A 24,373-nucleotide genomic window follows, 5' to 3' on the forward strand; every position below is an offset into this window, starting at 1 on the left:
TCTTTCCTTCGACCTTCGAAACTCCTCTTTTATTTTTAAGGACATTCATCTGTCCATTCTTAATTAATGACACTCGCAATGACTGCATTATTATTATTCATTATATGATGGGATTATATGATGTGAAAAAAAAAAGCGGAAGGATATAAATTTGAAACCAGCGTTTATCTTCCTCAACACCCCCCAAAACGGGAACAAATTCTTCGCGAGGTTCCTTCCTGCTATTTGGTGGAAAAGGTTTCTCACGCGCGTTACACTGAGCCCCGCGCAACTGTTAGGCTCCGTGCGACCTGTCATGGACGAGCCGTGCGGATGGTGTCACGTGACGATATGAAGGGCGCTGGAAACGCGAGACACGTGGCCCTGACCGCCGCAGCTGTCTGGAAACGATGACGTGAAGCTCGGAAGAGTCAGTCATCTCCTCCTGGCTAATAGCCTTACCCCCCTCACTCCCCCTTTCCCCCATCCCCTCCCAGCTGGCCTCGCCCATGATCCAGTTTTAGTCTCCTCTCTCGCTCTCATGGCGAGGACTGCTCGCAGCCAGGACGGGAGGAAACTGGGGGACCGGGAGCTGGAACCGAAGACATGACGAGTTAGTTAAGGTCATTAACGGGGAGGGATGCGAGGAAACTGCTTCTTGAAGCAGCATCGTTTATGCCCCGAGTCTGACAGCCTGCCGCTAGTCTGCGTGCCCTGGGAAGTATTGAAGGAGAAGTGTTGGCGCGAGTTGGACAGACTCCTGGTATGGATCACACTTGTCAGCAGTCGGCTGCCAGTGCCTGACGGGGAGGGTTCCCAGTGAAGTCGCACGCGACAGACTTTGGTGCAGCAGCCATACGTCACGTGTGTCACAGCGGTGAGCGGCTCTTTGAGTGTCATGGTGGTGGATGTTCGTGTCAAATGTGTCTTAGCATTGTTTTCTTCTCGTGTGTCACACGGAGAGTTGTCATGTGTCCTAGCGATTAGTGTCTCTGTGTTGGGTGGCACGTGTGTCGTACGATGAGATTCTTCCTTTCAAATGTACATCGCTTGCGTCATAATGGTGCTTTCTCCTAATATACATATCGCAGTAGTGAGGCTTTGTTTCGCAAAGGTCTAATTCTTGTCAGTTTAAATTTCCTCTTTTTTGATGAATAATTCATAACCTGTGCTGCTGAACTAGCAGCGAGTCCAGCTGATCACCGCAAAATGTGTTCACACGGAAGAATCCATCGATAGTCGCGCCGTGCGTAGACCTTGTTTCCCATGAGAGATGTCTCCTGAGAACTGGGCATCTGGGATCTGAAACGTTTGGACAGTTTTAATTTGGAAGCTACGGTCTGAAAGAGCAGTTATATTTTATCCGCTAGAACTATTGCCTGTTTGGACTGTGTACAGTTTTAATGTATAAATACATGAATACAACTTTATTCACCACTAGGGCAGTTACAAACTGGTCCATTGACGTGTCTTTTATGTTTTAAGTCTTTGAACGACAGAATGTTTGGCTCTGACTCTTCAGGCCCTGTTTAACCTTAAACCTATTGTGTAGATTTATATTTCCGGTGTTGAATATCAAAGGACAAAGAAAGGTGGTGACTCAGAGGATACGGGATGGAAGCAACAGAACATCTCACAAGTTGGTCGGAGCAAGAAGTTCGCTGTACTCAATACTCCTGCCGAAGGTGTTGTCGTATTTTTGACTCAGATGCCAGTCAGTTCAGTCACGGGTCTGATTCAGATGTGTGAACTATGGCTTAGGGTGGTCCAAACTTCGAACTTCCTCTTTTGGGAAAGGCGATTTGGTCGGCGCGGTGATTGTTAGGTCAGGGCAAAGTGGATCTCGAGTGGATGAGGATGCGACACTTCCGGTGTTAGTGCCACACGACTGTGCGCGGTCTGACTGCCATGGAGCAGTTTCCTGTCAGCGATACAGCACTGGCACTCGTAACTATCAATGACCAACTTCACAGAAGGTGTCACAGAGGTTCGGTCAGGTGATTGCTTCAGGCTGCATTGCTAAGTAAACAGAATTTGTTTTCTGATTTCTGGTGGTCACTCACCCGTGGTGAAGAGTGGCTGTTTATTTACTGTAGTACACCTGTGCCACCATACTTTTGCGGTAAGATTTTGTTATTTTTATCTTGTACTTTGCTGGTCTAATACTTTCGCAGCTCAGTGTAATCGTTGTTTTATCCTGAGCTTAGGGTCTGATTGGTCAGAGGAGAGCAGTATCACATCGTTATAATCTGGGATTTGGTGGATAAGTAGTAGTAAGCATACTTGGGTGTTATGATTGTAGTATATACGGGTGGTTATTTGTGACCAATTATTTGAGGCTTTGTTGGACAGCTTGGCTATAAGATTTTGATAATAGGTATACTGGTTGTGTTTCATACACCTTAAAAAAGATTTGATGAACAGGTTGAGTTCGCTATAACCAGTATTGGGGGCTGGCTTACATTGACCACTAGAGAACAAACTCTGTTCTTCATTAAATTTCTCTTTTCTATATCTTTTCACTACGCAAAATCTTCCCTGTTTTTAAATAATTTTTGTTGGCTTAAGGAAGTTGGTGTGAAATGCAATAATGTAGTCATTTATGTTTGCTGTTGGCAACAGAGGCAAATGAAACCATATTTCTCTATATTGAAAACGCTTCCAGAATGGATGTCAGTTGCTTGCTGCCATGCTAGTAGTGACAGAACGAGGGTGATGCAAGACACCCCTCTGCCAGAGTTGCCTGGTTTATGGGATAAGGCAGGAATGTAAACATCTTTCCTTCCCTACTTGCAGGCTAAAAGGTAATCTGGTATGGCATGGCATCATGCCTTTCCAGCCCTGCAGTAAATAAAGAGCAATTGTTCTTGATGGTCAAAGGTGTGGAAGAGGGAGGATGTTGTGTGAGAAAGTTTTTTTAATTGCAAAATCTAGATATCTGGCATTTTTCAGTTATCAGAACAGCCGGTTTTCCAGAAATTTAAGCTTTCTTACAGTAAGAAGTGGAAAGCTTGGTGCATTTTGCTTTTTTTTGGTTGTGCTTGTACAGACAGGTCATATTTTCTTCCTTCTACACTTGTGTTGTCTGTCATAAAGACAAGAAACTTTAGGTCATGTGGGTAGTAGAGATAAGACACTTCCATGATGCATGCATTTGTTTCAAACTTTCTCAGTATACATATAGGGAACTGCATCCTTGACAAGATAAATACATTATGGCATCATAAAGTATCCGTTTTTGTACAATTTTGGCTCATTTGAGCATTGAAGTTGCGTTGTTCTTAGTGGCCAGATAGTCGATTCCTCTGTGTGAGAGAGAAGTGTGTGTATGTGTACTTAAGTTTTGCTAACCCAACAGTCAAACTTTCCGACTAAACGGCTACAATTTAAGCTGGCGAGGAAGAGTTCGCGGTGAGAAGTATAAAGGAGGCTAATTATCCGCTCAGGAAGGTCAGTGCCCGCCCCGTGTTTGTAGGATCGTCCGGTCTGAAAGCCCTCGATAAAATGTCTCAGTGTCCGCAGTGAAAGGTCGACAAGTGGATTAGAGCATCGGTCAGTCACAGTCACTGCCAGGCGGTGAAGGCCGTGCCATGTAACAGGCAAGGTCGACAGTGTGGATGGAGGATGAGTTGGGAGGGTGGTGGAGGCTAGTAATCAGGTAGGATTAGGTGTAGGCTGGACCGTGGGATGGCGTCATGAATGAAAGATGAGAGATGATGGGTACAGCAAGTCTTTTTATCAACAATGCTGCATGGTAGGGGCCAGAATATCATGATGGTGTCGTATATCAGGGTGTAATCACTGTCAAGGATTAAAGACCTAAACTAGAGCACCATGTCTGACTAATGCCAAGTATTTTTCTGAAAGTAGGTGAAGCATCAACAGAGGCACGATAGCAAGCCGCCCCTCCCCTCCTACCTCCCCCCGACGTGATGGAATGGGGTTAATTTCTTGTAAGAATGATCGCATTCAGTCTACCCTCGTCAACGAAATGTTTTGGGGATGTTTCAGATAAATGCGGCCAAGAGGGACGCCTTCTTCCGTCACGCCACTGACGCGCCCCCTACCGTAAAGTTCGACCCCGGCGCGCGCTTTGGCCACGAGCGCGAGCGAATGAAGCCGGAGAAGGAGCAAGTACAAGTGGAAATGGAGAAAGAGAAGGAGAAGGAGAAGGAACGCGACCGGAAGTATGGAGCGGAGACCAGAAAGGAGTTGGAAGGTTATGTCGGCTTCGCCAACCTGCCCAACCAGGTCTACCGCAAGTCTGTCAAGCGCGGCTTTGAGTTCACCCTGATGGTTGTAGGTGAGTGATGTTTGATGTGTGGGTGTGTGCGCGAGCATGGTCACACCTCCAAGATTCAGTTTGGTTGATCCTCCTTCAAATATTCAGCAGTTCATTGCATCAAATTCACATTTTGTTGTGACTTAATTCATTTTATTTATTTTTTTTTACTCTTGTTGTCTCTCCTTATTTCAAAACTAAAAGTATTTATCAGCTGAAGACCTTTATCTTTAATTTTAATTTAAAATTGTCAGCTCACAGATGTAATCATCTCGTTATGTCAGGACACTTGATTTACAGCTTAAACTTCTCAAAAGATGATGAACTTAACCTCATCACCTCGAAGTGTTTGTGGATTAGTCTGCATGCACTGAACTGCTGTAAGAAGGAAGGTGGAATGTATGAAACTGATGATGATTTGTAACTTCTCACATGTGAGGTTGTTAGTCTTCTGTTCCTGTTTGGAACGACCATGACAAGCCACACTTGTTCATACATTGTTGTGTTTCCTGCTTACTACTACATTTCGTTTGCTTCTTTACCCAACAGCACAGGAAATATAGATGGTGAAGATAATCCAATTTATAGAAGTATGGGAAATCAGAATGATTGTAAAGCAGAATGTGTGCCTTTAATGTCTTCTTCACAGAAATAGAGTTTTGCTATATTTTTCATTATTGTATACTGAAGTTTTGTGTGTGTGTGGTGGAGGTAATGATTTACACCTTCATACTTATTATTAACACAACAGTCAAAACTTGGAGCATGAGATCACACATTTGCTGTACATTTAAAAAAAAGTTTGTCTGAAACACTACAAGCAGCATGAAGTGATACACTAACCCTTCATTTAAGCATCTTTATGTCAGATCATTCATTGTCATATGTTCTTGCAACATATGGTTAGACCAGTTCCACATACTAGTGTTCATACATTCTTACAAGAAATGTATTAGAAAATACTGATCTTATGGACAGATTATAAGTCAGTACTGTAGTTCCATTTGTGAAACTAAAGGGTACAAAATAGAACTGACATGTAGTTCAGATAAACTTAAAGATACATTTATAAGATGCACCCAGAGTGGAGAGAGAAGCAAAGTGAAAGTCAGATTGTAAGACGCGCCCATTCAGGCTTTATCAAGTATGGCTCAAAATGAAACAGATCATTAACAGCATCTTGTCAGTCTGGGTTAAATGTGCGTAGACTACAGCTGCACTAAACATATTGCTAGCAGCCGTGGCTGGGCATCATCAGATTTACCTCAGGCATGGCAGCAGATCACTGATGCATTAGCTTTAAGCTCAGCTCAAGAGGAAACACTGTGAGTGCTTAGGGAAGACTAAGATCTGTTCCCAGTAAAATGTGTATAGGACATAGCCACATGATGTTTAAGCCATCACTGAGTATCAGGAGATTGAAAGTGCAGCAGATTTGGGTTTCTAAAAACTTGGATTAATGATCAGTGTGAGCTTTGCAGCAGAAATGAAGAAAAATGAAAACTGAGATTTGAATCTTTTTAAATGTTAAAACCATGCATGACAATAAACAAAGTAACTAATTAAGTTGGCTAGCTTTCCTTTATGGTCAAGATTATTAACAGTATAAACCATCATTGTTGGTTGCTCCTGCATCTGCCAGTCAGTAACATGTGATGTTTGTATAAATGCATGTTCAGGATGTATGCATCAAACCTTACGTGTTTTAGGGTTGGAAGGGGCTGAAGAATGTTTTGATGGAAGAAAAGCACTAGTGTGGGAATCAGATAAACTCTTTACATAAACAAGACAAGAACTGTATAACACTGACAGTCTGCAGAAGAAAAAAAAAAGGTTTGATATAGTATTTCTCTGGTTACAAGAAAATTGTAGTTATGGAAAGAAAAACACTCCCACCATATAGTATGGACACAGTCAACAGTAGGCTACGGAGCAATCGTCCTTTCATCTTTACAGTGTCAGGCTTTAGTGTAGGCCCAGATGATGCATGCCATTAGGCTCAGGCTCAGTCAGGCTTCCTTCATAGTAGATATATAAGAAGATCTTTGATAATAAAGCAAGAAGTTAACTGGCACTGCATAGTTTGCCTTGCACTTAGTGGAGCATTGGGGATCACCTCCATCCCACGCCTTTTCAGCCTCCACTCCCCTCCAAAAATAAAACTTCTTATTAAAGTGGCAGTTGTTTCAGGTCAAACGGAGATACCAAAGTTAAATGAGGCCATCAAGCACATTAAAGTGAAAGGAAATAGGTGGATTTGTGAGATTCATTAGATATTTATATGGTCTTTAACCAGCTGGATAAACTCCAGGCTAAAGGTGTTTATTCGCATTCCAGTGCTGGAGAGTCCATCTGCACCATAGCTGAAACAGATAAACATTCTTCACCTTACATCCTTTATGGAGGTACAGCAGTTTATATCACAAGATAAACTTTCTTCACCTTACTTCCTTTATGGTGGCACAGCAGTTTATATTACAGGATAAACATTCTTCACCTTACTGCCTTTATGGAGGCACAGCAGTTTATATAACAAGTTTGTGCAGACAGGGTTGGGTAGATGTTGGGAGCAGGGGGGAAGCAATGAGTACATAGCTGAGATATTCTAGACAGTCTCTGTAAAACTTATCACTTGTGAGGGAGCAGGGATTGTGGGGAGGGGTGGCGCATTGGCAGCTTACCAAGCTACGCAGGATTTTTTCCCCAAGTTCATGATGTTAATCCCATGTGTAAAGCATCTTTTTCTTAACAAATAGAGACATTTGCCCCTCTGTTAATTAGAGAAGCAGCAGTTTCAACATCTGTTCCGACAGGAAGACTGCTTAGCCCAACATCTGTTCCAACAGGAAGACTGCATGTTCTTTTTTGACATTTGAGACCATTCTTATTTTGAGTATTTAAAAAATTTATTAATTTTTATCCAAAATTTGTTCAATACCAGCTACTTGCCATCTTAGGCATATTCTGAATTCTTGGCCATGAGCTTCTGTTCAGCTCAATTCAATACATTTAAAAAAAAAAATCAAAATCAAGACTGTTTGCTTCCTTTCAGCCATAAAATGAAATCTTTGTTGTGCTGAAAGTGCAACTCCTATTACCGCACATCAATTTTACTACTGAGACATGTTGGGGAAACTGTAGAGTAGCAGGAAGTTCCCAGCGTCTAGATTTACGGGAAACTCAGAGCCTCGGACCAGTAATGTGTGGAATGTTATGTGTAATAAGGCAAAATGAAAAGAAACACATGTGTACCAACCAGAGCACTGCTGCTAACAGCTATGTCTGTATCAGTTTATATTTTGTAGCATTTATTTAGCATGTCCAAGGGAAAAGACCCAATCAGTCCTTCATTTTTGTAAACTGTTTAATAAGTTTATCAGCAGTGTCAAGCTTACATGCTGCAACTGTAAAGCTGCTCTCGCTCTGGTAAAGTTAATTAGTCACTAGGGTTGGATTTTGTTTTGGAATGAGGTTGGAGAATGTTTACAATTTTGCTATTTCCAGGAGCATGAACAGTGTTAAATATTTTTGTTTTTGAGCCGTCTGTGATAATACCATTTTGTATGTACCATTTATCTGCAACTGTTTCTCTCCATAGTCTTCTTTTTCAATCTCAAAAGAAATGGTCTCAAAATTCTGATAGCTTCAGATTTGGTGGTTAGGTGTAGTTGGTAAGAAACATTGCAAAGTAAAAATGTAATGTTGCTATGGTGATGCTAACAGACAAAAAGAATGATGTTTAAGTCTTTAACTGACCTTTGAAAATCTCGAAAAAAAGGAAACATTCCTGCTGGCATAGTCATGCATTTCTGTAGTCTGTGATGTGCTGATGGAGGGGACTTTCAGGTCCAGCTTAGGCTATCTCTGGCCTATTCTAACCTTCAAATAGTTTGAGAAACATTGACAAAGGCCACTTTGTGATGACTCATGCACAAACATCTCGCTATTTCTGTTATCCACCCCACCCTCATCAACCTCACCATGTGGATTTTCTCCTGTACAATCTCAGTTTTCCCCTCTTTTTCATCCTTCTCTCACTCACACACACAGGCACAGGCACTTACTGTCAGATGTAATCTAATACCCTTCATTTCAGGTTATGAGATAGAGGGCAGAGGGTTTGTGGAATAAATACCAAAATCTAAGGAAGCAGAGAGCATGTTTGGCACTAGAAGGGGGCCATGTTGGAAGACTGTTCATTCTCTCAACAATGGCAATTGCTTTGGACTTCTGAGTGTGCAAGATGTAGTTATCAGCTAATAACTTCCTGGCCTTGTAAATTACTGTGTTTACTTGTCTGTTTGCAGTATTTAATTTTGTTGTGATGAACAGATTGCAATGATATAAACGACTCTATTAATAGAGCAAACAGCGTGCTTATGTGTTTCAAGTCAGTGGCTGGAGAACTTTGTGAACCTAAATATTGAGATCAAAGTTCCAACCCAGATTACGAAGAAATTGTTTGATTTTATGATTATACAAGAGACTTTAAAAGTGTTACCAAAAATTATTTTGTTTGCCATTCATTCCCTGAGAAGAGATGCTTTTTTCCTCACAGCGATTTTTTTCTTTCTTCTTTTTCAGGTGAATCAGGACTCGGCAAATCTACCCTGATTAATTCACTTTTTCTGACAGACCTGTATAGTGCTGAGTATCCAGGTCCATCTCATCGCATTCAAAAAACAGTAAAGGTAAGATCACATCGGGTATCTTAAAAAGGAAAGGGGCAGAATAGTCTTGACAGTCTTAAAAAGTTTATTAAAAGTTTATTGTATCAGTTTGACCATGTATCATTAAGAGATAGTTTTAGTGGTGATAGCAAAGAGTAATGAGTAAATAAGCGTTGTATTTGTTGCAGTAATTTTGCCTTTCAGGAACTAGTATATTGTTGGATTCGTGCTTTTTTCCCCCTTCCTATGGTTCAGGACTGATTATAGTTTTTCAAAGAGGCATTCTGTGTGATCCATTCTATGACCGAGACAGTAGTGTGGATAGGAGCAAAAGTGGTGGCCCAGCTGTATTTGAAGTCAGGGATAAAACAAAAGAAACACCAAAAGAGTCCTGGATTTTTAATTTCACTGCAGTCTGGATAAGAGAAAGAGTTAACAACTGCCATGCTTAATCTTTGATCAGAGGTCTCTTGGGAAGAGTGGGGTCGTACTTTATTTTCATCTGCTTGAAGAGTGTGAGAATTGGCTGGCACTTTATGCCTTTACAAATTGTACTGCAGTATGGATAGGAAAGGGAGCTGACAACTGTACATGTTAAATCTTCAATCAGAGGTCTCTTGAGGGTTTGTGCTTCATCTTCATCTGGTTGAAGAGTGAGAGCTTTGGCTGGCACTTGATACTTTTGTATTAGTGACCAATGATAGAAGAGGAAGGGAGTAACTGTTTCACATTTAATTCACAAATGATTCAAGTCTCAGGTAGTAGTAACAACAGTAGTTTTGTACCATTTTCTTATAAAATGAATTTAAACCATTAATTTCACATTCCTAGCTCTTCACAAATTCCCTCCTTATGCTTGACGTGAGCCTTGCACTGGTTCTCCCCATGTCTTGTAAACTCCTGTTTGGTGCCATACAGGACACATTGTACTTTCCATGCCAGTTTTAAAAAAATGCTGTGGTTTAAATTTTTTCTTGAAAATGATATAATAAATGATGTAATTTTTTCCGATTTCCTAGTTTTCTATTGATTATGATTCATTTTGGCTAGAACTAGCTTGGATTGTGGCTGTGCCAGGATTATGTTTTGCTGCTAACTTGTCCATCTGTGGCGTTACTGTCAACTTTTTCAACCAGTCACTTCACATGAGCCAAATTAATTAATATATGGTGTCAGTGCAGTGAAAAGTGAAACTCTTATACTTTTGATGTCGTCTAACCTGGCTGCTCATGCTGGGGACTGGAGAACATTTTCCTCCCCTCTCTTCTCCCACCCACCCTCTTTTTCACTCTCTCTACATTTTTTGGCTTTATTCTTCCTGTTCCTCTTTCCTCTGGGACGTCTGGTGGCACAATGGTTAGCGCCTGTCACCAATACAAAATGATGGTTGGGCTGTACTGGGTTCAGCTCTCATCTCATGCATGCTGTTCTTTCTCAGCATGTGGCATCTGTTTACAGCGCTGGCTGCCTTGGGCTTAAAACACCAATTTCTCCCCTCTTCCTTCTCTCTCGCTTTCATAGGCTATTCTTTCATTGTGACATAGGCCATATTGAAGATTGAAGGCACAGTTTCTTCCATCAAAGAAAGAAATTTAAATGGTAGTGGCGCATGGTTTTTAAAATTCAGAGGAAGTTTTCTTTTTAATAATGAAGTTTTATCTGGGCTTTTAGGTTTGTGGATGTGAAATGCTTTATGAAAGGAAGTCCAGGTTTCAGGTTTTCAGCTGGTCAAAAAAGGTTTCTTATCATTTGTGTGACAATTTTATGGATTTATGTTTTTGCAATCCATTTTAAGTCACATGTACAGCACCAAACAGTCACATATGACACCAAGCTGGAATATAAACGCAACATCTTTCACTTTCTATCTTCTAAGTAATTGCCTGCTGGGTGACCTGTGATCTTTAAACAGCAAGAAAGCAGATGCTAGCTCGAACTAGCAGCAAAGCTGCGAAAAGGCCAAGTCAACATAGGTTTAGGTTCACAAACTCAAAAAATCCTTTGAATGCTTTTTTATCTAGCACATTAACACTTTCTTGGCGCCAATTGTCATTTGGTTTAAAAATTTAGCTTTCAGCACTCCATCTCATGTCTGTGAAAATCTTATGTGTCTCCCAACTCATTCTTTTAAGACTATTGCACATTTTTTTCCACAAAGAACACAACAATTGCTTAAGGCTGCCCAAGGTATATGTAATTACTGCCTGGTCAAGAACTTTCACGAGACGGTCACAGATGTGTGTACGAGGGATAAAGCAGCATCCAATGTAGTGGCCAGGCAGACTACACAGTTACTGTCCTTAAGAATTCAATGCATGGATTCACTCCTTGCAAGCAGCATATATCACGAGGAGTCATACATAGTGTGCCCCTGGTTGAACCTGTAACTCGTACTTAACCCATGAATACATGTCTTGCTTCCATGACATAAAATGACATTCATTCCTCATTCTCAGCGTAATAATTAATTCAGCGTGACGATCACACTTACTTTGCACATAAAAATAATTCATGCACACATGCCAAAAGTTATTAAAAGATTTTCTCTATTTCATTGTTCTCATAAATCAGCGTAAAGATTGTCTGTGAACAACACTTGCATAAAAAAAGTTTTACCTGACTAGGCAAGTGTTGAGAGCTTACTGTATAACCCTACATCTTGCCCAGTAATGGGAACTCAAAATGCCTAACTACAGTTCTCACGGTCTGTCAGAGAAACATCATGCACATTTCTTTGGGTAATTCCTTAATCCTTAACATTCTTATACCAACTGCTTTCATTCTCTAATACCAAAATTAATATATAAAGGGTTAAAGTGTACTTTGGCATGGGTTGATCCTTAACTCCTGCATTGCTCCTGAAATAACTGCCACGGGGAAAAACTTAGGACCTGCATTCTGGATGTGGTGTGACTGACTTGTGGTCTTTGATCAGCTCTGTAAATGATAGACTAAAATGTTGATTTTTGTGTAACTTCTACAGTTCTCTTTACCTGAGCTTTTTTTTTTAGCTTTCTTGTGGGTGTGGGATCGAAAAGGAATGCAGCACCTGGTGGTACTAAGTGCAACAGATGTCCATCAGATGCTTGGGTTTTAGAAGCATCCCTTAATGATCATTCATTCAGCGTATTAAGCAAAAGCTTTATATTCAGATCAGCGTGTTTAACACTTGCTCTGGTGGGGAAAGTGTATTAAATGTTTGTGGTGTGGAACATTCTGTAAAGTTCCAGGGAAGGTATGGTGTGCCTTTGGGAGAGACTTTTTTTAGTGCTAACATTGCATTGGATGTCTCCTTCTAAATATGATGATTTACTCGACAGTCCAGATTTGATGATCACAGGTGGGACATATTACTGTTGGGCCTGAGATTTTTCTTTCACCTTGTTGAATTTTGGTTTTATTTTTTGTTTTCTTGTCTTTACCAAGGACTCTTTACTCTGACTTTGATAGTCCCATTCTGTAGTAATTTCCTAATATGTTTTCTAGTTAATTTGCTTGCAGTCGAGTGGAAAAAAAAAAAAGATTGAGTGACAAGCTTTTATTTTTAGGTTGACACAACCCAAGTGACACTCAAAGAAAATGGTGTCCAGCTGAAATTGACCATTGTGGACACACCAGGCTTTGGAGATGCAGTTGATAACAGCAATTGGCAAGTGCAGCTTTTGCTTACCAGTTAAACTATGGATTCTATAACTCCATAAATGGGATAAATTTTGGAATAGTTTTAGTTTACTTGCATCACGGCCCTATTGAAAAATTTGCCCAGAAAAAGAAAAAACTCATCCTCATCAAAGGGAGGGGTGTTGACATGTTATTTGCATCCAAGTACATAAGCACTGATCTTCGTGCATTAAGCATCGAAGTGTACATGCCAAGTTTTTGATATGTGCTTTATTTTTCAAATGTTTATTACATTTTTTATCTTATTTTAGTTGGCAGCCTGTCATAGACTTTATTGACAGCAAGTATGATGAATACCTCAATGCTGAGTCACGGGTGAACCGCACAATAATGCCTGACACTAGGGTGCACTGCTGTCTGTACTTCATTGCTCCTACAGGCCATGGGTAAATGTCTTTTTCTGATGTTGATATGAACTCATATTTGTGTTCAGTGTACGGCATGTCCATGCATTCCAATTTTGAAATGGAAAGAATTTATTTTAAGAACACTGAACAATAATTTCTCGACTGATTTAATTATGTGTCCAGCCTTAGCTTTCTAAGGGGTTGTACATGTCTGTACCTGAACATAAGAGGTGGTTTATATTTTAATTATTCATTCATCTCTTGACTGATGCTGGTCACTGGGGGAACATATGGATCTATCCAACAGCTGACAAGGGAAAATATTTTATCTTATGCAGACTGAAGCCCCTTGATGTGGAATTCATGAAACGCCTACATGATAAAGTGAATATCATTCCCATGGTTGCCAAGGCAGACACACTCACACCAGATGAATGTCGAGAGTTCAAGAAAACTGTAAGCACTGTTTCTGCTTTCACAAACTATGGAGACAAAGGATTTACAGAATAACAAATTTGAGCAACCACACCCAAAAAAAAATTTAACACTGCTTTTGCTTTTACTTTCACTCATTGCATATTTTTTTAAAATTGAATTAAATGTAGTAAACTTTTTTAATTAAAACTGTCTACCCTACCAAAATTAACAAGTTAATTAAGCAGTTATATAGCCATCATTATATTTTGTGTAAACATTTGTACAAATCTCAGGTAAGTTTGCTTCAATATCATGCATTCTGCAAGAAATAATTTAATCATTCTGATCCCTTATCCCATGAACAAGGGGGAAAAAGCGAAAAAATGTCTTTAAGTCATAATTAGACTGCTTACATTGAGAGAAATTAAATGAGTCTATTACAGAACAAAGTAACTTAAATTGTTTCTCATTTGTGTTGCAGATCTTGAATGAAATCGCGCAGCATAAAATAAGAATATACGAGTTTCCAGACTGTGAGGACGAGGAGGAGCTGAAGGCACAAAAGAGACTCAGGGTATATATTAATATTAATAATTCTTTTGCCATGACTGGGTTTTACCAGTTATTTTGTGTCAAAACGTATTGGGAACTGCCAAAAAAAAAAATGAATCTCCTGGGAGAAGCAAATGGCAAGAACAGTCCCTTTTGTTACCCCAATCTGGAACTTACACCTTAGCCAGTTCCTTGTATAAGTAATGCTATTTAAAAGCATTAGATTCCAAGAATCATCTTATTGATTGCATGTTGTTTTGTTTTGTTTTACTTTCAAGTTATCATTTCTTGTTCCCACGTCATTAACGTCATGTCCAGTTAGGTTTGGGGCGATGATAACATGCTTCAGCTGACCATCAAGGGGAGAGAATTTAATGTTTTGTGGGCGTGACATTTGTTAGCCTATGAAAAAGCTGTCATTCTTGAAAACTGATTCAGACATAAGCATGAAGCTTACTTCTTGTGGAAAGTAACTACTTTGTGTTTGTTGGAGATACCTTTAAGACTGCCAGTGAAGGAGCTGTGCTGTAGTTTTCTCCTGTTTTATTTCAGGACAGAGTACCGTTTGCTGTTGTGGGAAGTAACCGTGTCATTGAGGTTGGAGGCAAGCGCATCAGAGGTCGACAGTACCCTTGGGGTATTGTTGAAGGTGTGTTTCTCTGTTCAGTGTTTTTATATCACCCAGTGGTCTGTGATTTTTAAATAAATAGCTTTTCTTCACCTTTTTTTTTTTTTGAGTAAGAAGCATTAAGCTTTACAATCATTGCAGGTTTTTATATCTTCTTTGGACTTCGTGATATTTCTTCTCTCTCTCTCTCTGGGGTGATGAAACAGAATGATGACCTTTTTTTTTTTTAACTGTAGTGACCATGTTGCTGCAAGCTAGGGAGTTAAATGTCTTTTAATTATTTGTATTTTTTTAAAAAATATATATTGTAGTGTCCTATAATATAAATGAGAGTATTTAATGTTTTATGATTGAAACTTGTTCTTATTCATAAACTTAATGCCTACCACTGGCTCAGTTCCAAAGAAGGGCAGTGGCGCAATGGCTAGCACCTGTCACCAATACAGTGAGGGTTGGCTTTCCTGGATTCAGTTCTCATCTTTGGGCACGCTGTTCTTTCTCCGCATGTGGTATCTGTTTACAGGGCTGGCTGCCTTGCCGTAATATAGCCATAGTTGCTGACTTGGTTTAAAATACCAATTTCCCCTCCCCTCCAACTGTGAGGGTCAATATCTCATTAAGTTCTCTGATGATTCTGCACTGCTCTCTCTTAGGGCCACTAAACACCCATCATGTTGCTTTGGGTGGATTTATTGCCTGGTATGATGACAGTTTCTTAGAACTTAATGTGAGTAAGACCAAAGAGATAATCTTTGATTTCTCTCAGGATTCTCCCCCAAGTACTGCAAGTGTCATCCATGACAAGGAGATGGAACTTGTCTCTACTTTTAAATACCTGGGCACCATCTTTGATAGAGACTTAGCTTTGATCCCAACACTCGAACTGTCGTAAAGGAGGCACTCTCAGCAATGTAGCTTTTTTTATCTATCACAGAGTGCTTGCTGTCCTTGTTTATCTGTTTTACAGCAGCTTACATCATGCTGTATCCACTTGCTCCATTGGGACAGCCCAGAGTGCTATTCAGACTCTGTATAACAGGCAGACACATCTGAAAGTGTCTGAAATCCTTCACGACGACAGTCATGTCCTGTTGGAAGAATTTTTTTAACTCTCATTGGACCGCCTATTCTGTGTACCTGCATGCAGGACACAAATGTTACTGTGTGCAAGTGAATGGAGCTGTCTGAACTACGAATGTAGGAGTCTGTTTGTTGGATATGAATATGTTGTATTGTTTTGTGCTTTCTTTTCGAGCTGCCCTGAATTGTCCTCTGGGATAAATAAAGTCTTATCTTAAAAATGTGTGTGTGCAGTGGAGAATCTGGAGCACAACGATTTCATTGGACTCCGCAACATGCTCATCAGGTAAAGATAACTTATTTTAGCTTTAGGGGAATATTAAAACCCAGAGCAGAAAATAATAAGAAAAAAAAAATTAACATGTGTTAAAGGCAGCTGTAGTCTTGTTAAAACTGTGAAGCAGGTGGCTAAAAATAATCATGTTCATTTCAGAACACATATGCAAGATCTGAAGGATGTGACAAATAATGTTCACTATGAAAATTTCCGCTACAACAAGCTGGCACCTGTAACAGCTGAAGGCAAGGTTAAACCTGGATCTCTCACCAAGTAAGCTTACTGATATTATTATTTTGTTGCTGACATGAAATATAAATTTTCTTTTATTTTTTTTTTTTCTGTTCTCTTGTGGAAAACAGGGTGGTGTCCCTTTAAGTGATGTAACTGTCTTTTTTTTTTTTTGTGCTCTGCCATAAACTATATTGTGGTCTGAATCATGCAGGGATCCCCTTACTCAGATGGCAGAGGAGCAGCAGGAGCACAATTTGAAGATGAAGAAGATGGAGGCAGAAATGGAGCAGGTCTTTGAAATGAAGGTCAAGGAGAAGAAACAGAAACTGAAGGACTCTGAGGCAGATGTGAGTTTGATGTGCTTTGTACTGGCCTGCTACTAATACTGTCTTTGGGACTAAGTTATAAAATGCTTGTTCTCCTCATCTGTGTTTTAAGGGATGGAGCACTCGAGGATAGAATATGCTAGAGATTGATCAGATATATTTTTAAAGACATAAAATCAGAAGCATTTTTTTTTGTTTGTTTTTCTTTTTATTTTCACTAAGCTACATGTAACCTGTTGATCATTGCTTGCCCTCATTTTTTTGTATATTTTTTTTTATTAAGCTCCAAAAACGATCCGAGCAGATGAAAAAGAGCTTAGAGCAGCAGCAGCGAGAGCTGGATGAGAAGTGGAAAGCTTTTGAGCGTGAAAAGTCTACCTGGGAAGAGCAGTGGGGTGAGAGGAGGCGATCACTTGAGAATTCAAAAGAGTGAGTAAATATTTATGTGTAATATGGGTGTTTCATCACTTTTTGCAGTGTCACTTTCTCATTGTTTATCTTTTTATTGGCAGGGGCTTAAATGCTTTTTCTGTTTATTTCGTAGTCTAGTGATTTACAGCTTCATTTAAACATGTTTTTATTATTATTTATATAAGAATATGTAGGTTCCCCCTCTTTTGATTATTAGAAGCACAGCAATAACAGCTGTATATGGTGTTGTGTAATCTCATAAGTGCTTAGAGATGCCTGAATTTTTATAGGTTTTTCTTTCCCCTCCCCTGTCCTATTTTTTTCAGCTGACAAAGAGATTTTGTCATTTTTTTATGCAAAATGGTGGTAGTCTGCTATTCTAGCAAAGGTTTTGGTACATAAGGCATACAAATCAAAGGATTTGTTTTGTTACTGAAATAGGAACCTTACCACATATCAGGGAACCTCATAACCTTAATTATAACCTCAGAACTATTTTGGGTGAGATTTATGGTCCGGATGTATCTGACAGAAAACCTGACAGAAACTGTCGTAGACATAATATTAATTTGAGTTTATAAAGCCGGTTTCCCTGTGTGGATGCAAATTTAGTGCATCTAATATGCTTCCATTACCACTAAATGCTAAATCTGTGACTAGCATTCATTTTGCCACCAAATTATGTAATACTTATGGATACATTTATCTCACACTGCATCCCAGGACTTATACACAGAACAGCACAAAGCTCTTTCCCATGGTCAGACTAGTTAAAATTAACTAAAACCTTAACTAGGTACCATTAGCAGCTAATGAAATAACATGGAATGTTGCTAATGAATACCACACCAGAAATAGGGAACATGATCAGGAAAATAGTGAGTTGTTTTGTGCTGTTGTTGTTTAATTGATGCAGTCAGGTAAGAAAAGGAAGTAATTGTTAAAGCCCATTCTTATGTATGTAGAATCAATAAAAGATTTGTTTATAATTTACTGCTGAGGGGGCATTTTGGAAAAAGCAGAAGAAGGGCAGGAAAGGGAATGCTACTTGTAAATGCAGTCTGTAGAAAAGTTAGTCTTTCTTATAGTGGAATCGAGATCACTTGCAAAAAGCAAGAGTTTGGAAAAAAAAAAACTGCCATACGGAACAAGCCAGCCACACTTTAAAGAAATGAACATCATCAAAAATCTGTCTTGCTAAGAGCTGTAGTTTTAAAGTACATCGTGTTTCATTTGGATTAATCACTTTGCCTCGCTAATCAAGTATTTATAACTAAGACTAACATGCTAACCATCATGAAGGCGTTGTTTGCATTTGGTGGCTTAACCTTCAGAATAGCCAGAAAATAATCTTTTGTTAATTATGCTTATTGCAAAACAAGTGTGGTATATCTCACAAGGTGTGTAAATGCAACAACTACGACTCCTTACTCCCCTCCCCCAAGAAAAACAAAGGTAATCATAGGATTGATTATCGCCACCATGCATGCTGCATGTAAGTAAACACATAAAATAAAGCTGTTTGTCACTGAAACTGCTGCCCTTATCTTGAAAACTGCATCAATTCCAGGGCTTTGCCCATTTTGCTGAGTTGCTGGTACCCTAAATGAAGATAAACAGCGAAGGTAAATTAGTAGCCTGTGTGGGCTGTGGTCAGGGACTGTTGCAAATCTGTACAAGAAACTCAGCTTAGGTTTGAAGTCTTGTACTTGATGCATGGTGTGAATAGCCTCCCTTGAGAATCCTGATTATATCTCTCTACATACACTATCGTTGATACAAGGAAATTATTACTACCCTGCTTACATGTAAAAAAAAAAAAGGTCCAAAAGTCACTAGTTTATTCATTAATAAAAACAACCTTTTAGTCATATTTTTTGTAAATTGTTTTTTTCCACGTATCCATTGTTTCCTATGAGTTCTGCTAAGACAGTGGTTTCAAGTTTTTGTTTATGTGAGGAAGAAATAACTGCTGTTGAAAATGACTTTTAAGGTATGACTGCAGTCATACAATTCTTTGGCAAGCAGTATTTTTTGGGTGGGACCTTGATGTACATGAAAGCATTCAAATTTTCTTAATTCTTCGGACAAGAAAATGCCTTACTAGCACTTAAACCAGTTCACTGTCATATGTTTTAAAGAGGCACAAGAAAATTAACATTTAATATATCATGATTTCATGCTTCAAAGGCTTGCTATGCAGGCCACCCTTTGATTAATAATATAATGAGGAGTTGTGCCTGTTGTTTCCCCGATTGAAGGAAGGTAATATTGTATGTAGCTGCTCCAGGGTCCTTCATACAAGGATAAAGCTTGCTGCATTTCTCTTTGACCTTTTCTTCCCATGTGTTCAGTCTAAATTGCCTTTTGCTATGTTGTAGAGCATTGCATTTCAGACATCGCGAGCTTGTTGTCACTTTTATTTGTCAGCCCATTGCAAGTCAAACAGAAATGTGTCTTCCTAGATCTGCAGACCTGTCATAGTACAGCACAGCATGAATTGTTTCTCTCTTCCAGGTGGCGCCGTTCAAAGGAGCGACATTGAATGTACCCATTTATTCCATTTCACGCAATTTGTTTTGTTTTAAAAACAACTCAGCAGCACATTTTTTTTTTTTACTCTCCATTCACCTTCTATCTTATTTTTAAATTTAACTTTAACTGAAAAAATTGCCTTGTGTAACATGTCTTTAACCTCACATAATTCCCTGCACTTGATGCTAAAAGATTGTTAGGTACACATTTTTACAGCCAACAATGCGTAGAAGTGAATTGCAAACGAAAGAGTGAATCGCTGATTTTGCAGGCAACATCGTAAGCCCCTTAACTGATCACCTGTAACCCCATGTTTTGTGGCCATAGACATACGGTCTTGAATATTTTGTTTTTTAAAAGGACAATCAAGTCCATCGTAGCAGCATTTCTAGAGGAATGTATGCACACGGTGATGCTTGTACTGATACATGCCTTGGCAGTGTATGCAATGTCTGTGTGCATGTGAGTGAGCTTGCATGCACACATGCATGCTGCTTGCCAATCCTGTACTCAGTCTTGTGTCAATATTTTTTTTTTGAGGTTTGCTTTTATATATATATATCTATGTGAGCATATATTCTTGTGCTTCCACCCACATGCGTGTGTGTCTGTACACACACACATACATGCTTGTGTGTGCTGCACAGTTAACATGGCATTCATGCATGCATATCCCTGGCTACATGATAGTAAGAAATTGACCTTTTGTATACTTTGCTGGCTGAATTTTTATTGTTTGCATCATATCCCTTCCCCTCTCACCAAAAGTCGTTGCTTTTGCTTTTAATTTTTTTTTCAATCATCGTATTTTTCTTTCACATTTTGTGTTTCAAATTAGTTGCACTTTCTTACCTTATTTTACAATCAAGTGTTTTGTCTTTGTTCTAGAATAAAATGAAAGTTTGGAAATACTTTGAGAATTTTCAGATACAGTCCACAGTTTATGAATTACTGTTTGGTGCAGGGTCTCTCATTAATTGTTACATGTGACAAGAAAACACTTGAATTGCTTAAATTTAGAAAACGATATGGTCATTGCTTATACAGCTTGTGCAGTTCCTTTGGTTCAGCAGCTGACTGGCTCTTTTAAATGTTGTCTTTCATAGTAGCTTCAGCATATGGGAGGTTTTACTTGCGTGTGTACTTTGGATGACATTAATTGATTAGATGAGAAGCCTTCGTAAAATTAGTAACTGCCTGCGGTTGAAATTTTTTTGTTTTCTTCTGTTTTGATTATTGTTTGCATGTTTTGATACTTTATTATTTTAATCCTTTTTTTTAAATGAATTGAGTAGTTAATGTACTAGAATAATATTTTCAAATGTTTGCAATTTTAAAAGTATATTCTTTTAACAGAAATTGAAAAAGAAGTGTAGATTGGAGAGTATTGACTTATTTTTGAAAAGTTTTTCTTCTGTTTCCAGTGGCAAGAAAGACAAGAAACGGTTATTCTAAAACCAGGAAACTTTAAAGACAAAGAAAACAAATTCTTGCACTTTACCTCTCTTTTGCTGAAGAAGACAGAAAGATGCGAAGACACCACTTCGCCACGAGCCTGTTATTCCTGGAACAAAGTCCATCAGTTGTGCAGTGTTTTGTCTTCCACCAAAGCACGTCTGTTGGAAAGGCTTCATCCTATACAAGGGATCAAAATTTCATTTATATTACTTTGAGACTGAACTCGCTTGTTCTTTGGTTAATATGATGGCACCATTTGCCTTTTCCCCTTTCTACTTAATGTGCCGAGACTTGTGCAGTGTTTGTCTGATCCATGTTTTACAACATATACAAAGTTTGTGCACTATGTGAGCAAGTCCTTATAATCATGTGACTACGGCCACCTCACATAATAAATGTTGTGTATCCAAGCTTGCCTAACAAGGGTTTGACCTGCTCAAAATATTATCAGATGCCTAGGTTGGTTTAGCTATGTTAACATTTCCAAGGCTGGGCACTTGTTAAGGCAAGAGGACTTAACTATGGGAACAGTGTATGTGTATTTTGATCACATTCATTCTTTTCTTTTTAACTCTGTGAAAATTTAGAAGTTAAGTGGGAGTGCTTTGCCTTCAATAATTAATGAGTGGGAGGAATAGTGCTGTAGTAGTGTGTTTTGATATCTGTACATTGTGCAAGATAAATGCCACTTAGAAAAAAGGATGAAACCCATGAATCATTTTTGTACCATCTGGCCACAGTATGGCAGCATCATTAAACATCTCTTACCAATGTAAGGCTTTCTTTTGGTTGTGCTCTCAAAACAGCTCTCTGGTTTTCTAGAAACATTTTTTAGCGATTCTAGCTGGCAGCTGGACAGCAAGCAGTAAATTTGATTCGACTGTTGTACATTAGTGAGTTGTTGTGTGTAAAATCTTGCTTCTTACAAATTTCAGCATTTCTTATTAGGGGCTTGCCAGTATGTTTTATGTGAGTAGCTTGGTTTGCTTAGAAGTGTATCATCTTGTATTTTAATTATTCAGTAATAGATTTTTCAGTCCACTGCACAAAAGGAAATACTCTATGCACTTAGCATTGGAAAAAGAATTATAGATAGAATCATTAAAGATGTTGGGCCCAAATTACAGGTTATTTATTATGTGACTTTTGGTCACTTTACATTAACACAGTAGCAGTCAGAATTATGCAGGAAATAATCTAGGTTGAGAAGGGTAATCTAGGAAAGCAAGAGAGCTTAGGTTAATGAACATATTGAAATAAGTCATATCCAATGTCATCGTCGAAACAGTCAATCTATGTAAAGTCCAGTACTTTCATCATCTCACTTTTTATTGAGAACCTTCTGAGAAGGGGAGCATAATGGATGGTGTGCCTTGTGCCTACACACTGCCTAATTTCAGTACTTGTTAATTTCCTAGTGTGATATTTCTAGGTCTCATTCCCATGAAGTTCTGCTTCTGTTATGATTCACAGAAATAGTCATGAAAATTTCTTGGTTACTTTCTCTCACATTCAAAAATATTGGTAGACTGGTAGCCAAAGGTCTGTTCACTGCATAGTGTAATGGCACTCCTAAGTCCAAGACCTGGTGACCACCATTATGTTTTGGTTACCAGTGTAAAAGTCTGGTCATTCTCGCAGCTGAGTCACTTTTTCGGGACATTTGGAGCATCTGGCATCCAGGGAAGCAGTCAATGTGGATAGTCAGAAGCATCAGATCTGGAAAGAATCTGCTTTTCTGATATTTTTGAGGTTCATTCCTTGCCATAGAAAAAGGTTGGATCCAAAAAGAGACTGACACTCAGTTTTTCGTATATTCTTCCGAACTGGGTGTAGTGCCTGTATGCCTCGTGCTTCTTGGTACAGGTAGTTGTTCCATGTGGTTGTAATGTTGGGGTTCTTATAAACTTTTGTTATCACTGTTTAATATGATATATACAACTAAGCTTATTTTTCTGTAAATGATATTGTTCCTGTTACGAGTCTTTATAAGCCATTGCAAACATTTCATATTTTCAGTTAATTTCCTGCAATCCAGATCTCACCCCATAGACTATTTAAGTGTTACCTCAAGAAGAAATTGTTCAAAATAAAGCCTATGGCTGGAATAAGAAAATCAGATAACCTTGGAATAGAATGAATTTTAATGTTTTGGGGGAAAATTTGGCAGTTCAATATTACTACACACTTAGTCGAGTTTCAGGTAGGTAAATACTTATTTAACTTGCTGGGTGTTACTTCAGAGATAGAACCTGCCTTGCTTAGTATCCTTGGGCCTGCTTTTTTTATGTTACGCTAGTCTGGTTTTTCTCTCGCTCAAAGTGCAATGTGACTTGTTTATTTTGTGGCATTTTGATGATTATTGTGTGTAGAGTAGGTTATTTAGCATGCCCAGTCTGTGCTGCCTATTTTGTTTCGAGCTCTTTTCTGTGTAAAGGGCAGTTGCTATACTTCTTCATATCTTATAGCTCCATGCATTTAGCTGCGTGTGTGTGTTTTCTTAATTTAGTTTTTATCTCTATTTTTCTCATCACCCCCCTGCCTTCCCTCCTTTTATCATTTTATGTATTTCAACAGTAGCTTCATGCTCACGCACATGAATGAAGATACACGTGTAACAATAAAACTGCAAAATGTGGAATTTTACTTATTTTTAAGGTATTGAAGAATACATTAGTAAATTAGAAAGTTTAAGTGTTAAGTATTGCTGGCATTTTGTAAAAGCAGATTTGTTAATCTTCGATTAAAAAAAAAAAGTCTTCCTGCAATTTTATTAGAAACTGTAAAACTGTGCTAGTACACAAACTTTTTTCCTCTAATGTGGAGTGTTTTCAGAGAGGCTGCTTGTAGGTAAAGTATGTGTGTGCATGTAGAGAGCTTTCATATGCAGTTTGATGCAGTGAAAGATTAAGTTTGTACTTGTTGTATATCACAGAAATGCAAGAATAAATAAGTAAATATTGCAAACAGGCTTTTGAAATCTCACATGCAAAACGACTTGTCCCTTGTTCATGAGAGAACAAATAATTGCGGCAGTATGTGACTGTTCCATCACATTTTTTTTCTTAGAGGGAAGACAATTTGCAGAGCTTACTCTTTCTTGCCAATAGCAGATTTTGAGAATTCATGCAAGCTGATGAAAGACAGATGATCTGAGTGTGTGCGTGTGTTTGTGTGAAGGAATTGTCTTTAAATGTATATTTTTAAGTAGCCATTTAATCTCATTTATTTCCTAGTAAGCTGTGCCAAGCAACTCCACTTCATTTTTCTTATAAGATGCATCATTTAAATGAGCACATTAATCTCTACTAGGAAGAATGTGTTATACTAGGCTGCTGTACTTGAAACTAGGAAGCTAATATTTTGTTTAAGTCATAAAGTTTTATGGACTCTGAACAGCCAAGAGTACAGTACAAAATTTACCAACTTGCTAATTAAAAATGCAGTAAAATGAATTATTATTGCTTAGTTACAATCTTATTCCAGTGTAGATGTC

General features: G+C 38.7%; 1 protein-coding gene across 18 annotated transcripts in view; it reads left to right on the forward strand.

The window, feature by feature from the left end:
* Positions 1–22,201, forward strand: part of LOC112576454 (septin-7-like) — a 41,468-nt gene extending 19,267 nt beyond the window's left edge. For 11 of the 18 annotated variants that reach the window (XM_025258884.1, XM_025258875.1, XM_025258877.1 and 8 more), the window contains 13 exons: positions 3,991–4,282; positions 8,846–8,952; positions 12,480–12,580; positions 12,864–12,998; positions 13,298–13,415; positions 13,858–13,950; positions 14,481–14,577; positions 15,871–15,922; positions 16,070–16,186; positions 16,359–16,494; positions 16,757–16,902; positions 18,455–18,509; positions 20,844–22,201. In XM_025258884.1, coding sequence (XP_025114669.1) covers positions 4,093–4,282; positions 8,846–8,952; positions 12,480–12,580; positions 12,864–12,998; positions 13,298–13,415; positions 13,858–13,950; positions 14,481–14,577; positions 15,871–15,922; positions 16,070–16,186; positions 16,359–16,494; positions 16,757–16,902; positions 18,455–18,494 — 1,332 coding nt within the window. In that variant the 5' untranslated portion in view covers positions 3,991–4,092 and the 3' untranslated portion in view covers positions 18,495–18,509; positions 20,844–22,201. Of the gene's footprint in view, positions 1–558; positions 857–1,896; positions 2,102–2,669; positions 2,784–3,463; positions 3,579–3,670; positions 3,734–3,990; positions 4,283–8,845; positions 8,953–12,479; positions 12,581–12,863; positions 12,999–13,297; positions 13,416–13,857; positions 13,951–14,480; positions 14,578–15,870; positions 15,923–16,069; positions 16,187–16,358; positions 16,495–16,756; positions 16,903–18,454; positions 18,510–19,401; positions 19,432–20,843 lie in introns of those variants that run through there. The other 7 variants (XM_025258886.1, XM_025258885.1, XM_025258888.1 and 4 more) reach the window with 7 other exon arrangements.
* Positions 22,202–24,373: the final 2,172 nt, after the last annotated feature.

This window comes from Pomacea canaliculata, linkage group LG12 (genome assembly GCF_003073045.1).
Source record: "Pomacea canaliculata isolate SZHN2017 linkage group LG12, ASM307304v1, whole genome shotgun sequence".
In the NCBI taxonomy this organism is placed as follows: domain Eukaryota; kingdom Metazoa; phylum Mollusca; class Gastropoda; order Architaenioglossa; family Ampullariidae; genus Pomacea; species Pomacea canaliculata.